We start from the raw sequence: 15,905 nt of genomic DNA, 5'->3' as shown, positions 1-15,905 counted from the left end.
CCTCAGGTGAATAAAAGAATGATCTCCCTGCTTCAGTAAAACAGTCAGATTCTGTAGAGACTTTCAAGTCCAAATTTAAGATGCATTTATTCTCCCTTTCGTATGATTAGCATACTGGTACTATGCTTTGTACCCTTTTAAATTTGTGCTATTAGTATATAGAGCATGTGGCAATCTCTTCCAATGGCTGTAGAACCCATCTAGCCTGGACATGTGATGTGATTGTAATGGTTAGATCATCCATGAACTCTCTGCTTGGTGGTTGTCTGATGTTTGTCCTGGTTTTTGGCCCTCTGGCTTCTTGTTTCCCCATTTCTATGAGCAAGTTCATGGACATCATGAAGTGAACCACTGAGATGATGCAGCCTGTTACTATACCCTTCTTTATTTGCTGTCAAGATGCTACATAGTCCAGCACGGTGAATCTTAGGTGTATCCCCTTGAGATAGCTTGCCAGAATGTTGATTACCTTTCCAGGGATGTAATAGTGCTCCAGTGCTTTTTCAGTGAGTTTATGTGGCACTGTTCCATATGCATTGGCCAAATCCAACCATACAACTGTCAGGTCCTCTTTTATTGCCTTTACTTCCTTTATAAGCTGGAAAATCATGCTTTAATTGGTATCCCAGTGCAAAGTGTGTGTGTGTGTTTATATATATATATATATATATATATATATATATATATATATATATATATATATATGTTGTGTGGGCTGCTGAAGAGGAGGTACTGCTGGCCCACCACCACCAGAGGGCGCCCTGCTTGGAGTGCGGGCTCCAAGCACGAGAGGGCGCCAGACCCAGAAGAAGTGACAGCTGTCACTCATCCTCTGCACCAGCTGTCACTCGTTATCATCACTACCATAAAAGCCGGACTGCAACTCCACCTCCCCGCCGAGAAATCGACTACCAGAACCAAGGTAATTTCTCTGCTGACTAATACGCTGTCTAACTTTGTTCTGTGTGCAGTCGCATTCCTGTGAAGACCCAGAAGAGGGACAAACAGGAGCTGCACGAGTGTGTGTGATTGGAGGTGGAGGTGCTCCCTCCTAACGGTATCTGGACTATAGATTACTGAGTGTGCGGACTCACACTCACACATCATATTTCTGCTTTCTGCCAGCAGTACCAGGGTCGACAGTCGAAGACAGAGGCCACCTGGGGACTCGGGACTTGGCGGCTCCGGTGTTCTTCAGGCCGTTGGTGGTGGAAGCCGTGTGGGACGCGGCTTCTCTCTCGTCGGGCGTCTTCTATCTTCGAGCCTGCCCACACTTCACCTGGTGTTTATTGACTGTGAAATTAAGACACGTTTCGTTGTGTAATATCACAACATTAAATTGTTACCTTTTGGCTTACTCATTGTCCGTTCATTTGCGCCCCCTGTTGTGGGTCCGTGCTACGACACCTTCCCAACATATATATATATATAATTGTGCATTTATTGCTATTTACATTAAGTATAAAGATCCTATTGTCTTACTTACAATTTGCACATGTTCAATAAAAGCCCTCTATCTATCTATCTATCTATCTATCTATCTATCTATCTATCTATCTATCTATCTATCTATCTATCTATCTATCTATCTATCTATCTATCTATCTATCTATCTATCTATCTATCTATCTATCTATCTATCTATCTATCATAAACAATATTTACGTTTATGAGCTTTTGACAAGAGTGGAAGTTAACTTTGAGTTTGCAAAGGTTAGCGTGTGAAATGTCTTGTAAATCACTCCAAAGGTGTTATCAGGTTACAAAAACAGCATTTTCAGTTTTAGAAGTATTTATTTCTCGCAAGCTTGTACATAATATATGACAAAGAAATTATATTTACACACATACAAAACAGTTTGCAGCTAGCCTGTGACATCACCATGTTAATGTCCAAAAAATATCTTGTAAATCACTTCAGAGGTGTTATTAGGTTCCAAAAACAGCATTTTTTTTTAGTTTTAGAAGTATTTATTTCTCGCTAGCATTTCCAGAATATATGAGAAACATGTTAAATCAAAACATAAATTAAGCGGTTTTACAGAGACCTGCCATTACAAATTGGCATTACAAATAGATGTGTATTTCGTAACTAGATCATTTTTTCTATTTGTAAAAAATAAAAACAAAACAAAACAAACAAACATTTGCAAAACAGAAAATTTTGTTTGTGAATTGTAACTCAGCATGTTGGCCACTTTTCACACTCCCATCCAGTAGATGGCTGTGTTCTATGCATTTTGACGCCCCCCCATCAAAATGCATAGAACACAGACTGGTCCTATAACACATCGGGTGTTACAGAACCAGTCTGATTTCCCATAATACCTTTTGGCACTTGTGTCGGTTTAACGCTCAAACCTTCTTTAGTCTTTCTTCATTACTTTAAAAGTGCAATATTTTCACTTCGTAAAAAAGACAGAGTTGCTGTTAATATGTTGATAAAGCCTGTTTATAAATGAAACCATGAGTGAAAGTGCCTTGTGTTTTATCTACACTGCCACCGTGAAAGGTAAGCGAGACATCTTTGCAGCAGCTGACAGGGTGTTTAAAGACATGCGTGCTGCAGTGAATTTACTCAGACGTTTCTGTGCTGCTAAAAGTCACTGACAGTGTGTCAAGTCAATACTGAAAGTAACTGTAACGCGCACAATTTTTTTAAGAAGTTTATCAGTTTAGCGTTATAAAAGTTAACTTTTCAGTTAGCGCATTAGTGGTTACCAAAGCTAACTTTTTGGTTAGCTGTGCCCACCACTGAGAGCGACACACAGCAGGCCACAGATCCGGGCAGAGCGACACACAGCAGCAGGTGTTCAGGCCCCAGACCAGGGCAGAGTGACACACAGCAGCTGGTGTTCAGGCCCCAGACCAGGGCAGAGTGACACACAGCAGCTGGTGTTCAGGCCCCAGACCAGGGCAGAGTGACACACAGCAGCTGGTGTTCAGGCCCCAGACCAGGGCAGAGTGACACACAGCAGCTGGTGTTCAGGCCCCAGACCAGGGCAGAGCGACACACAGCAGCTGGTGTTGAGACCACTGACCCAGACAGAGCGACACACAGCAGCTGGTGTTCAGGCCCCAGACCAGGGCAGAGTGACACACAGCAGCTGGTGTTCAGGCCCCAGACCAGGGCAGAGCGACACACAGCAGCTGGTGTTGAGACCACTGACCCAGACAGAGCGACACACAGCAGCTGGTGTTCAGGCCCCAGACCAGGGCAGAGCGACACACAGCAGCAGGTGTTCAGGCCCCAGACCAGGGCAGAGTGACACACAGCAGCTGGTGTTCAGGCCCCAGACCAGGGCAGAGCGACACACAGCAGCTGGTGTTGAGACCACTGACCCAGACAGAGCGACACACAGCAGCTGGTGTTCAGGCCTCAGACCAGGGCAGAGTAAGACCCAGCAGCTGGTGTTCAGGCCCCAGACCAGGGCAGAGTAACAGCCAGCAGATGGTGTTCAGACCACAGACCCGGGCAGAGCGACACACAGCAGCTGGTGTTCAGACCACTGACCCAGACAGAGCGACACACAGCAGCTGGTGTTCAGGCCTCAGACCAGGGCAGAGTAACAGCCAGCAGATGGTGTTCAGACCACAGACCCGGGCAGAGCGACACACAGCAGCTGGTGTTCAGACCCAGACCAGGGCAGAGTGACACACAGCAGCTGGTGTTCAGGCCAAGGACCCAGACAGAGTGACACACAGCAGCCAGTGTAGAGCCGACACACTTAATCTGAAATTCCTCACTTTTGGATATATAAAAACACCCAGTTTGAACAACGGAGGTTCTGCAAATTTGTCTAAGATTAGTTTATCTTATCTTAGATAAGTTTAGTGCAGGGTTGGTGGCCAAGTGGTTAATGCCCTTTGGTTTCAGTGCAGAAGGTTTTGGGTTCAAATCCCACCCCCCTCACATTTCTCCATGTAATGTGGAGTTGTGTCAGGAAGGGCATCCGGCGTAAAACCTATGCCAATTCAACATGCAGATCCACCTCGGATTTGCTGTGGTGACCCCGAGTGCAAACAAGGGAGCAGCCAAAGGGACTTACTTACCTTAGATTAGTTTAGCCTTTTAGCCTTTAGCTGCAGAATCAGTCAGTCAAGCTGAGTGAATAGACTGAACAATTTGTAAATTGTTCAGTCTAATTTTATTTTTACCAAATAAAGCTACACAGCTTTTTAATTGTTGCAGCACTGAAAGTTGGATTACATTGAAGTTTGACCGCGATTGGCTGACAACAAGTGGAAATGCATGCTCCCAGCGGTGTCACGTTACTTCTCATTGAAAATAAGAAGTCAGCAGGCCACAGAACTTTCTTTTACTGCGCACCTGTTCTGTGGAAGAATCTGCTTTGCTGAGATATACCAGTATAATTTTCTGGAGTCAATCAAGTCCAGATTAACGACCCATCTATTTTCCTGTTTGTATGACCAACATACTAGTGCACTACAAACCATTTTTTCCTCTCCTTTTTATTTGTGTCAGTAAATATCTAAAGTATCTAAATTCTTGGTCTGTTGGTGAAGCTAAGGCAAGCTGCCGGTGACCACACTAATATCCTCTAAGCTACTCGGCTTATTGCTGAGTTTTTTTCTTTTTGTGTATGTTTCTCTGTTTGAGGTGCAGTCAGAGGAGTAACGTCTGATGCTTACTGTTGCCTGATGGACCCCTGGTTGAGGATGTAGCTGAACACTTGCCTGCACGTCCTGGAGGATGACACGGACAAATGGTGGAGGGAGTATTTCCTTACCACTGATAGGGTTTGACCTTACCCTTGTAGACTAACATATCGTGATTTGGGGCTATATAAATAAATAGAATTATTTGAACTATTTAAAAACTGACTGACTGGTCAGTTTTTTGCTGTTGTCTTTTTTTTGTTTAGTTTTTTGGTCCTATTCTTCTCCACGGAGCTCTACCTACAGCTCCGTCATACATACATCACAAAACTGCCATAAAACTCACTGCCGGCCCTCACGCAATCGACAGGCGTGAAAAAGTTCACGCATGCGCATGAAGGTTCAAGGTTGGCTCATGCAAGCACACGTGATTCAACTCCATCAGGTTTTTGAAAAAAATAAAAAGTGGATGTGGAAAAAAATGGAAAAAGTTTTTGTGACAAGGTTGGACAAATTTATTGAGAAACATCATATTTTAAATAATGCTCAGTATGGATTCAGAACAAAACATTCGACAGCTATGGCAATTATGGAATTAACAGAGAAAATATCAACAACAACAATAGATAATAAGGATTATTTTGTAAGTATTTTTATCGACCTGAAAAAACTTTGATGTTATCGACCACTCAAGATTGCTTCACAAGTTACAACAATATGGAATTAGAGGTATTGCACATCAGTGGGAAAAAACTACTTAGAAAATAGAAAACAGTTTGTTCAGATAAATAATACTAAATCAGAATTGTGTAACATTATTTATGGAGTACCACAAGGGTTGGTACTTGGACCCAAACTGTTTATTTTGTGTATCAATGACTTTGTGAATGTATCTAAAGTACTTGGCAGCATATTATTTGCTGATGATACAACATTATTTTACTCTGGATCAGATATACAGGAAGTAGTACAAGTGATAAATACAGAGTTCTTAATAAGACAAATTTCATATTGTTTAATGACAGAGTGGAAAAAAAGGATGTGTCATTAAAAATAAATGGAATGGATATACAAAGGGTAAAAGAAACAAAATTTCTAGGAGTCATGATTGATGAAGATCTTACATGGAAGTCACACATAAATTACACAAAAGGAAAAATAGCAAAAGCCATTGCTGTTTTGCATAAAGTAAAATTTTCGTTGAATAGTTATGGTTTATTAACATTGTACAATTCATTGATTGTCCCATATTTAACTTATTGTGTAGAAATCTGGGGATCAACATGTAAAACTTATACACAACCATTATTTATTCGGCAGAAAAGAGCTTTAAAAATGATTAGCAATAGTCGTTGTAGAGATCCATCTAATCCATTATTCATTAAGTATAGGGTACTTAAATGTCATGATTTAGTTGATTTGAAAATATTACAAACAATGCACCAAGCTAATAAAAATACCTTACCAATAAACATTCAAAATATGTTTGAAAAAAGAGTAAGTAGTTATAATTTGAAAGGAATATTAGTCTTTAAAAAAACAAAGAACCAAAGTAAAGGAACGGAGTATTGCAGTGAATGGTGTAAATTATGGAACAACCTCAACAAAGAAATCAAAGAATCAAGGTCGCTTAAATTATTTAAAAAAACGTATTAAACTAGATGTATTAAGTAAGTATGAAACTGAAATAAGTCAGTGGGTTGTGACAAAACCAAAAATGTAATCTGTTAATGTCTAAAATGTTTTAAGTCTAAAATGTAACCTGTTAAAAAATGTAATCTTTTAAATAATGGCTAAAATTATGAAATAAGTCAGTGGTATGTGACAAAGTCAAAAAATGTAATCTGTTAAATAATGATGCTTAAAATTGAAAGATTGTTGTTGTGAAAGTGTAGGAACACGGACCCACAACAGGGGGCGCTAAATGAACAGACAATGGATAAGCCAAACAGTAACAATTTAATGTTGTGAAATGCACAACAGAATACAGACAAACACAGTTTTGGTACCACAGACAATTAAATGTTAAGTGACGTGTGGGCAGGCTTGAGGATAGGAGACTAGAACCGAGCCGGATCCCACACAGCCTTCACCGCCAACGGATCTGAAGAACACCGGAGCCGCCAAGTCCTGGAGCCCCAGGTGGCCACCGTCTCCAGCTGTCAGACCGGGTACTGCTGGCAGAGAATAGAAACAGTTTTGATGAGTGTGAGTTCGCACACTCAGTAATTCCACCGTCTGTGTTCTTTTGGGAGGGAGCACCTCCACCTCCAATCACACACTCGTGCAGCTCCTGTCTAACCACTTATCTGGTTGGAGTGTGAAGTGAAGCTGTCGCTGATCACACCAAACGCCAATCCCACAGATAAGGCAGATAACTTCAGATTATTACTCAATGTTTTAAGTCAGCAGAGAAAATTACCTCCAAGGTAGCTGATTTCTTGGCGGGGAGGTGGAGTTGCAGTCCGGCCTTTATGGTGGTGGTGGTATGATGTGAAATGAGTGACAGCTGGTGCTGATGACGGGTGACAGCTGTCACTCCCGGTTGCTATGACGCCCTCGTGCTTGAAGCCCGCACTTCAAACAGGGCGCCATCTGGTGGTGGTGGGCCAGCAGTACCTCCTCTTCAGCGGCCCACACAATTGTATTGTAAAAAGGGGCAGAAAATATAAGACTTGTTCTTCCCTCTGCTCCTTTTCATTCAATGTCTTGTAATATATTCATTTCTGCTTTTCTGTTTTTTTTTTCTTTTAAATGAATGAAATAAATATTAAAGAAAAAAGAGAAAAAAGAAAAGAAAAAAATGAACTTATGTTGACACCCATAACATATTTACATTGTTGTGCAAATAGTGCAGCTATTATGTGTCTGTGGCGCATAAAGAGCATCAGTTGCAGTTGAAGGTTTTATTATATTTATATTGTTGTGCACACACAAGAGAGAAATACTGCAATTTGATGTGCTGGTGATGTATAAAGTTCAGACATTGTAATGTTTTGTGTAAAGTGGCTGGGAGGGGTAAAGAGGGGGTATTGGTGCTTCTACATCTAGTTCCATTTGTGAAGGCTTTGCACGCGTCCATCTGTCTGTCTGTTCTTAGTATACGTAAGTCCAGTCCTATTACTGCCAGAATCTTCAAATTCACAGGGAACATTCTTGGAACACAGACCTTGGACAAGTTCAAAGATGGCTAACCTGGACCTAAATAAATAAGTATTTTAAGAGGTTAAAAAGTCACATTCTGTTTCATTCTGCAAAACCACTTCATTTATGTGTTTAGATAACATGTTTCTCATATAAAAGCTTGTGAGAAATAAACACTTCTAAAACTGAAAACGCTGTTTTGTAACCTGATAAAACCACTGGAAGGATTTACAAGACGTTGCAAATGTCAGTGTGCATGGCAGCTACCGCTAAGTCAAAGCTAACTTCCGTTCTTGTGAAAAACTCATGTATGCGCACATGCATGCCCTCCTGCAGACACTGTTAAAACATAAATATTATTTATGATTAAACAAATCCACTGTGCTGCCTGGAGGCTGTTAGCAGTAAGAGAGAAAAAAACCTAGACTCATTTCTGACGTGATTTTTATTTTATTTTTTTCGCTGCATTGAAGACTGTGCGCGCTGGAGACGACTCTCCTGAGACATGATTTGATTGAGCTAACTGACGCAGCTAATTCTTGTAAGATACACACACACACACACACATACACACACACCAAATCCACTGTGCTGTCTGTTAGCAGGAAGAAACAAAAAAAGCTGGACTCATTTCTAACGTGATTTTTTTTTTTTTTTGCTGCACTGAGGACATACACAGTCGACAGAGCTGGTTGCGTGTGTGTGTGCCCGCATGCGGGAGACAACGACACGATGATTTGCTTGAGCTAACTGACGCTGCTTGTAAAATACACACAAAATCCACTGCTGCTGTAAGTTGTCTGGATGAATGAAGAGCTGTTCACATGAAATGCTGATGTGATTTTTGGCTGGACTGAGGAACGACACAAAGTCTTTTTTTATGGAAGTCCGAAGTCAGTGCACAGCATCACTGGACTACACGTTACAGTGGAACACCAAAATGTAAGTCCCTTTTCTGTTGTTTATAAATTAATAAAATATCAAATGACAAGGATCTATTTTAGCCATTATATTAAACAAATAATGAATGTTTTTACATTCTTTCAATTGAACAAATATTTAATTCGGCGAAAGCTGGAACATACCATTCAACGAGGCGAAGCCAAGTTGAATGGTATGTTCCAGCTTTCACCTCATGAAATATTTGTACCATTGAACTCGTAAACATTCATTATTTGTATAATTTGCATGTCACATGACATGGATTTATTCATCCCATTTGTGTTGCGTTGCATTTAGAGTGTGGCTTGGTTTCATTTAGAATGCAAATTTGGTTCCATACATTTGGTACCATTTCACTCTACACACACACACACACACACACACACACACACACACACACACACACACACACACACACACACACACACACACACACACACACACACACACACAGACCCGGGCGGGGTGTTTTCTGCTGTATGTCGTGTTGTATGTAGTGATGTGTGTTTTCTGTTCTATGTAGTGTTGTATGTAGTGTTGTATGTAGTGATGCATGTTTTCTGTTGTATGTAGTGTTGTATGTAGTGATGCATGTTTTCTGTTGTATGTAGTGTTGTATGTAGTGATGCATGTTTTCTGTTGTATGTAGTGTTGTATGTACTGATGCATGTTGTGTTGTGTGCTTTCTGTTGTATGTAGCATATGCACTTTGCACTGGGATACAAATTAAGCAACTGCAAATTAGCACTGTGTTGTATTTTTTAGAAGTGGTCATGGCAGAACGCCATCAAGAATTTCTGATTAAAAAGGAAAATCAAATGAGGATTTATTTATTTTTCATTCCTAAAATAACATCATATAGTGATTTAAACTTGGCTGAATCAGTAATTTACACCTACCTGTCCAGCACCAGTTCCTCAAGTTTATGCAGGTCACAGGCGATGTACTCCAGCGCCATGTCGGTGATCCGGGGGCACCAGGATAAGTCCAGGCTGCGAAGCTTACGCAGGTTTTCAGCCACCAACTCCACACCATCATCAGTGATTTTGGAGCAGCCAGAGAGGCTGAGGGCTGTCAGGTTGGGCAGGCTGTGCACCATATTGACCACACCATGGTTGGTGATCTCCCAGCATGAGTGAAGTCGCAGGGTGTGAGTGGTGTAGCCCTGTGGGTAAAACAGGGACTTCAAGGTAATCAGTGGTTATAAGAGAAAACAAACCAAAATTATTGTAACCATGATTTGGCTCTTAAAGTTAAAACCACATAAAAAAAAAAAAAGTAAAACTGGTGCAAATCTGTCATTTGATTTCATAATATTTGGTGTCAAACTCTGTTCCGTTGTATGTTTTCTGTTGTATGCGGTGTTGTGTTTTCTGTTGTATGTGGTGTTGTATGTTTTCTGTTGTATGTGGTGTTGTATGTTTTCTGTTGTATGCGGTGTTGTGTTTTCTGTTGTATGCGGTGTTGTGTTTTCTGTTGTATGTGGTGTTGTATGTTTTCTGCTGTATTTAGTGATGTGTGTGTTCTGTGTAGCATTGTGTGTAGTGTTGCGTGTTTTCTGTTGTATGTAGTGTTGTGTGTTTTCTGTTGTATGTAGTGGTGCATGTAGTGTTGCGTGTTTTCTGTTGTATGTAGTGTTGTGTGTTTTCTGTTGTATGTAGTGGTGCATGTAGTGTTGCGTGTTTTCTGTTGTATGTAGTGTTGTGTGTTTTCTGTTGTATGTAGTGGTGCATGTAGTGTTGTGTGTTTTCAGTTATATGTAGTGTATGTTTTCTGTTGTATCTCGTGGTGTATGTAATGCTATATGTTTTCTGTTGTATGTCGTATTTAGTGTTTTCTGTTGTATGTAGTGTTGTGTGTTTTCTGTTGTATGTAGTGGTGCATGTAGTGTTGCGTGTTTTCTGTTGTATGTAGTGTTGTGTGTTTTCTGTTGTATGTAGTGGTGCATGTAGTGTTGTGTGTTTTCAGTTATATGTAGTGTATGTTTTCTGTTGTATCTCGTGGTGTATGTAATGCTATATGTTTTCTGTTGTATGTCGTATTTAGTGTTTTCTGTTGTATGTAGTAGTGCATGTAGTGTTGTGTGTTTTCTGTTGTATGTAGTGTATGTTTTCTGTTGTATCTCGTGGTGTATGTAATGCTATATGTTTTCTGTTGTATGTCGTATTTAGTGTTTTCTGTTGTATGTAGTAGTGCATGTAGTGTTGTGTGTTTTCTGTTGTATGTAGTGTTGTGTGTTAAGCGCCTTGGGGCAACTGTTTGTTGTGATTTGGCGCTATATAAATAAAATTGATTGAAATTGATTGATTGATTTTCTGTGTATGTAGTGGTGCATGTAGTGTTGTGTGTTTTCAGTTATATGTAGTGTATGTTTTCTGTTGTATCTCGTGGTGTATGTAATGCTATATGTTTTCTGTTGTATGTCGTATTTAGTGTTTTCTGTTGTATGTAGTGTTGTGTGTTTTCTGTTGTATGTAGTGTTGTATGTTTTCTGCTGTATTTAGTGACGTGTGTGTTCTGTGTAGCATTGTGTGTAGTGTTGCGTGTTTTCTGTTGTATGTAGTGGTGCATGTAGTGTTGTGTGTTTTCTGTTGTATGTAGTGTATGTTTTCTGTTGTATCTCGTGGTGTATGTAATGCTATATGTTTTCTGTTGTATGTAGTGTATGTTTTCTGTTGTATCTCGTGGTGTATGTAATGCTATATGTTTTCTGTTGTATGTCGTATTTAGTGTTTTCTGTTGTATGTAGTGTATGTTTTCTGTTGTATCTCGTGGTGTATGTAATGCTATATGTTTTCTGTTGTATGTCGTATTTAGTGTTTTCTGTTGTATGTAGTGTATGTTTTCTGTTGTATCTCGTGGTGTATGTAATGCTATATGTTTTCTGTTGTATGTCGTATTTAGTGTTTTCTGTTGTATAGAGTGTTGTGTGTTTTCTGTTGTATGTAGTGTATGTTTTCTGTTGTATCTTGTGGTGTATGTAATGCTATATGTTTTCTGTTGTATGTAGTGTATGTTTTCTGTTGTATCTTGTGGTGTATGTAATGCTTTATGTTTTCTGTTATATGTCGTATTTAGTGTTTTCTGTTGTATGGAGTGTTGTGTGTTTTCTGTTGTATGTAGTGTATGTTTTCTGTTGTATCTCGTGGTGTATGTAATGCTATATGTTTTCTGTTGTATGTAGTGTATGTTTTCTGTTGTATCTCGTGGTGTATGTAATGCTATATGTTTTCTGTTGTATGTCGTATTTAGTGTTTTCTGTTGTATGTAGTGTATGTTTTCTGTTGTATCTCGTGGTGTATGTAATGCTATATGTTTTCTGTTGTATGTCGTATTTAGTGTTTTCTGTTGTATAGAGTGTTGTGTGTTTTCTGTTGTATGTAGTGTATGTTTTCTGTTGTATCTTGTGGTGTATGTAATGCTATATGTTTTCTGTTGTATGTAGTGTATGTTTTCTGTTGTATCTCGTGGTGTATGTAATGCTATATGTTTTCTGTTGTATGTAGTGTATGTTTTCTGTTGTATCTCGTGGTGTATGTAATGCTATATGTTTTCTGTTGTATGTCGTATTTAGTGTTTTCTGTTGTATGGAGTGTTGTGTGTTTTCTGTTGTATGTAGTGGTGCATGTAGTATTGTGTGTTTTCAGTTATATGTAGTGTATGTTTTCTGTTGTATCTCGTGGTGTATGTAATGCTATATGTTTTCTGTTGTATGTAGTGTATGTTTTCTGTTGTATCTCGTGGTGTATGTAATGCTATATGTTTTCTGTTGTATGTAGTGTATGTTTTCTGTTGTATCTCGTGGTGTATGTAATGCTATATGTTTTCTGTTGTATGTAGTGTATGTTTTCTGTTGTATCTCGTGGTGTATGTAATGCTATATGTTTTCTGTTGTATGTCGTATTTAGTGTTTTCTGTTTTATGGAGTGTTGTGTGTTTTCTGTTGTATCTCGTGGTGTATGTAATGCTATATGTTTTCTGTTGTATGTAGTGTATGTTTTCTGTTGTATCTCGTGGTGTATGTAATGCTATATGTTTTCTGTTGTATGTCGTATTTAGTGTTTTCTGTTGTATGTAGTGTTGTGTGTTTTCTGTTGTATGTAGTGTTGTATGTTTTCTGCTGTATTTAGTGACGTGTGTGTTCTGTGTAGCATTGTGTGTAGTGTTGCGTGTTTTCTGTTGTATGTAGTGGTGCATGTAGTGTTGTGTGTTTTCTGTTGTATGTAGTGTATGTTTTCTGTTGTATCTCGTGGTGTATGTAATGCTATATGTTTTCTGTTGTATGTAGTGTATGTTTTCTGTTGTATCTCGTGGTGTATGTAATGCTATATGTTTTCTGTTGTATGTCGTATTTAGTGTTTTCTGTTGTATGTAGTGTATGTTTTCTGTTGTATCTCGTGGTGTATGTAATGCTATATGTTTTCTGTTGTATGTCGTATTTAGTGTTTTCTGTTGTATAGAGTGTTGTGTGTTTTCTGTTGTATGTAGTGTATGTTTTCTGTTGTATCTTGTGGTGTATGTAATGCTATATGTTTTCTGTTGTATGTAGTGTATGTTTTCTGTTGTATCTCGTGGTGTATGTAATGCTATATGTTTTCTGTTGTACGTAGTGTATGTTTTCTGTTGTATCTCGTGGTGTATGTAATGCTATATGTTTTCTGTTGTATGTCGTATTTAGTGTTTTCTGTTGTATGTAGTGTATGTTTTCTGTTGTATCTCGTGGTGTATGTAATGCTATATGTTTTCTGTTGTATGTCGTATTTAGTGTTTTCTGTTGTATAGAGTGTTGTGTGTTTTCTGTTGTATGTAGTGTATGTTTTCTGTTGTATCTTGTGGTGTATGTAATGCTATATGTTTTCTGTTGTATGTAGTGTATGTTTTCTGTTGTATCTTGTGGTGTATGTAATGCTTTATGTTTTCTGTTATATGTCGTATTTAGTGTTTTCTGTTGTATGGAGTGTTGTGTGTTTTCTGTTGTATGTAGTGTATGTTTTCTGTTGTATCTCGTGGTGTATGTAATGCTATATGTTTTCTGTTGTATGTAGTGTATGTTTTCTGTTGTATCTCGTGGTGTATGTAATGCTATATGTTTTCTGTTGTATGTCGTATTTAGTGTTTTCTGTTGTATGTAGTGTTGTGTGTTTTCTGTTGTATGTAGTGTTGTATGTTTTCTGCTGTATTTAGTGACGTGTGTGTTCTGTGTAGCATTGTGTGTAGTGTTGCGTGTTTTCTGTTGTATGTAGTGGTGCATGTAGTGTTGTGTGTTTTCTGTTGTATGTAGTGTATGTTTTCTGTTGTATCTCGTGGTGTATGTAATGCTATATGTTTTCTGTTGTATGTAGTGTATGTTTTCTGTTGTATCTCGTGGTGTATGTAATGCTATATGTTTTCTGTTGTATGTCGTATTTAGTGTTTTCTGTTGTATGTAGTGTATGTTTTCTGTTGTATCTCGTGGTGTATGTAATGCTATATGTTTTCTGTTGTATGTCGTATTTAGTGTTTTCTGTTGTATAGAGTGTTGTGTGTTTTCTGTTGTATGTAGTGTATGTTTTCTGTTGTATCTTGTGGTGTATGTAATGCTATATGTTTTCTGTTGTATGTAGTGTATGTTTTCTGTTGTATCTCGTGGTGTATGTAATGCTATATGTTTTCTGTTGTATGTAGTGTATGTTTTCTGTTGTATCTCGTGGTGTATGTAATGCTATATGTTTTCTGTTGTATGTCGTATTTAGTGTTTTCTGTTGTATGTAGTGTATGTTTTCTGTTGTATCTCGTGGTGTATGTAATGCTATATGTTTTCTGTTGTATGTCGTATTTAGTGTTTTCTGTTGTATAGAGTGTTGTGTGTTTTCAGTTATATGTAGTGTATGTTTTCTGTTGTATCTCGTGGTGTATGTAATGCTATATGTTTTCTGTTGTATGTAGTGTATGTTTTCTGTTGTATCTCGTGGTGTATGTAATGCTATATGTTTTCTGTTGTATGTAGTGTATGTTTTCTGTTGTATCTCGTGGTGTATGTAATGCTATATGTTTTCTGTTGTATGTAGTGTATGTTTTCTGTTGTATCTCGTGGTGTATGTAATGCTATATGTTTTCTGTTGTATGTCGTATTTAGTGTTTTCTGTTTTATGGAGTGTTGTGTGTTTTCTGTTGTATCTCGTGGTGTATGTAATGCTATATGTTTTCTGTTGTATGTAGTGTATGTTTTCTGTTGTATCTCGTGGTGTATGTAATGCTATATGTTTTCTGTTGTATGTCGTATTTAGTGTTTTCTGTTTTATGGAGTGTTGTGTGTTTTCTGTTGTATCTCGTGGTGTATGTAATGCTATATGTTTTCTGTTGTATGTCGTATTTAGTGTTTTCTGTTTTATGGAGTGTTGTGTGTTTTCTGTTGTATGTAGTGGTGCATGTAGTGTTGTGTGTTTTCTGTTGTATGTAGTGTATGTTTTCTGTTATATGCAGTGTTGCCACAGTTACTTTGAAAAAGTAACTTAGTTACTTTACTGATTACTCAATTGTAAAAGTAACTTAGTTACTTTACTGATTACTCAATCGTAAAAGTAACTAAGTTAGATTACTAGTTACTTTTTTAGTTACTTTTCCCAGCTGCCGACAACAACCCTCTGCCACCTCAACATGACAATGATACCTGTTTTGCCAAAACTCACTTTATAGTCACCCTTTCTTGACTTCAATGAAAATAAATACTTGTTTTATAAAAAGTAAAATAAAGACGTCTTTCTTGACCTCATATTTAACTGTTGACAGCACTGTAACAGTAAAACTTGCAATTTCGAGCCTACATTGTTTATAAAGGTAACTATTAAATTCTAACATTTTTCTAACATTTAAATTCTCTCAACATTTTACTTGTCAAAATTATTATTATTTTAAGCAATATTAGTTGTAGTAAAAAACTGCAAAAAATTGCACCTTTAATCTAGGGGTGTTGTGGGGGAGGGGGCACATCCTTGCCCCACGCCCCCATTCCATCTAGATTCGCCCCTGCTTTGGCGTTTGAGCACAAAGAATGGATAACATTTATTTATGCAGAAAACAGGACCAGATTTACAGGTAAGAAAGTTTTATTGCGTTTTCACATCATGTGGTCCTCAGAAAGAGAGTTTAGGTGCATTTGAGTGGAAAATAGTGTTAGTTGTTGATGCGTCGCGGAGGATCAGCTGTTTTTAACGACCAGA

General features: G+C 38.4%; 1 protein-coding gene across 2 annotated transcripts in view; it reads right to left on the bottom strand.

Moving 5' to 3' along the window:
• Positions 1–15,905, bottom strand: part of fbxl16 (F-box and leucine-rich repeat protein 16) — a 214,522-nt gene that overhangs the window by 106,473 nt on the left and 92,144 nt on the right. For both annotated transcript variants that reach the window (XM_034190559.1, XM_034190558.1), the window contains exon 4: positions 9,606–9,871. In XM_034190559.1, the coding sequence (XP_034046450.1) occupies positions 9,606–9,871 (266 nt within the window). The remainder of the gene's footprint in view (positions 1–9,605; positions 9,872–15,905) is intronic.

Source organism: Thalassophryne amazonica, chromosome 16 (assembly GCF_902500255.1).
Source record: "Thalassophryne amazonica chromosome 16, fThaAma1.1, whole genome shotgun sequence".
In the NCBI taxonomy this organism is placed as follows: domain Eukaryota; kingdom Metazoa; phylum Chordata; class Actinopteri; order Batrachoidiformes; family Batrachoididae; genus Thalassophryne; species Thalassophryne amazonica.
Note: the sequence above shows the minus strand (reverse complement) of the source record. Positions and strands in the feature narration are given on the sequence as shown.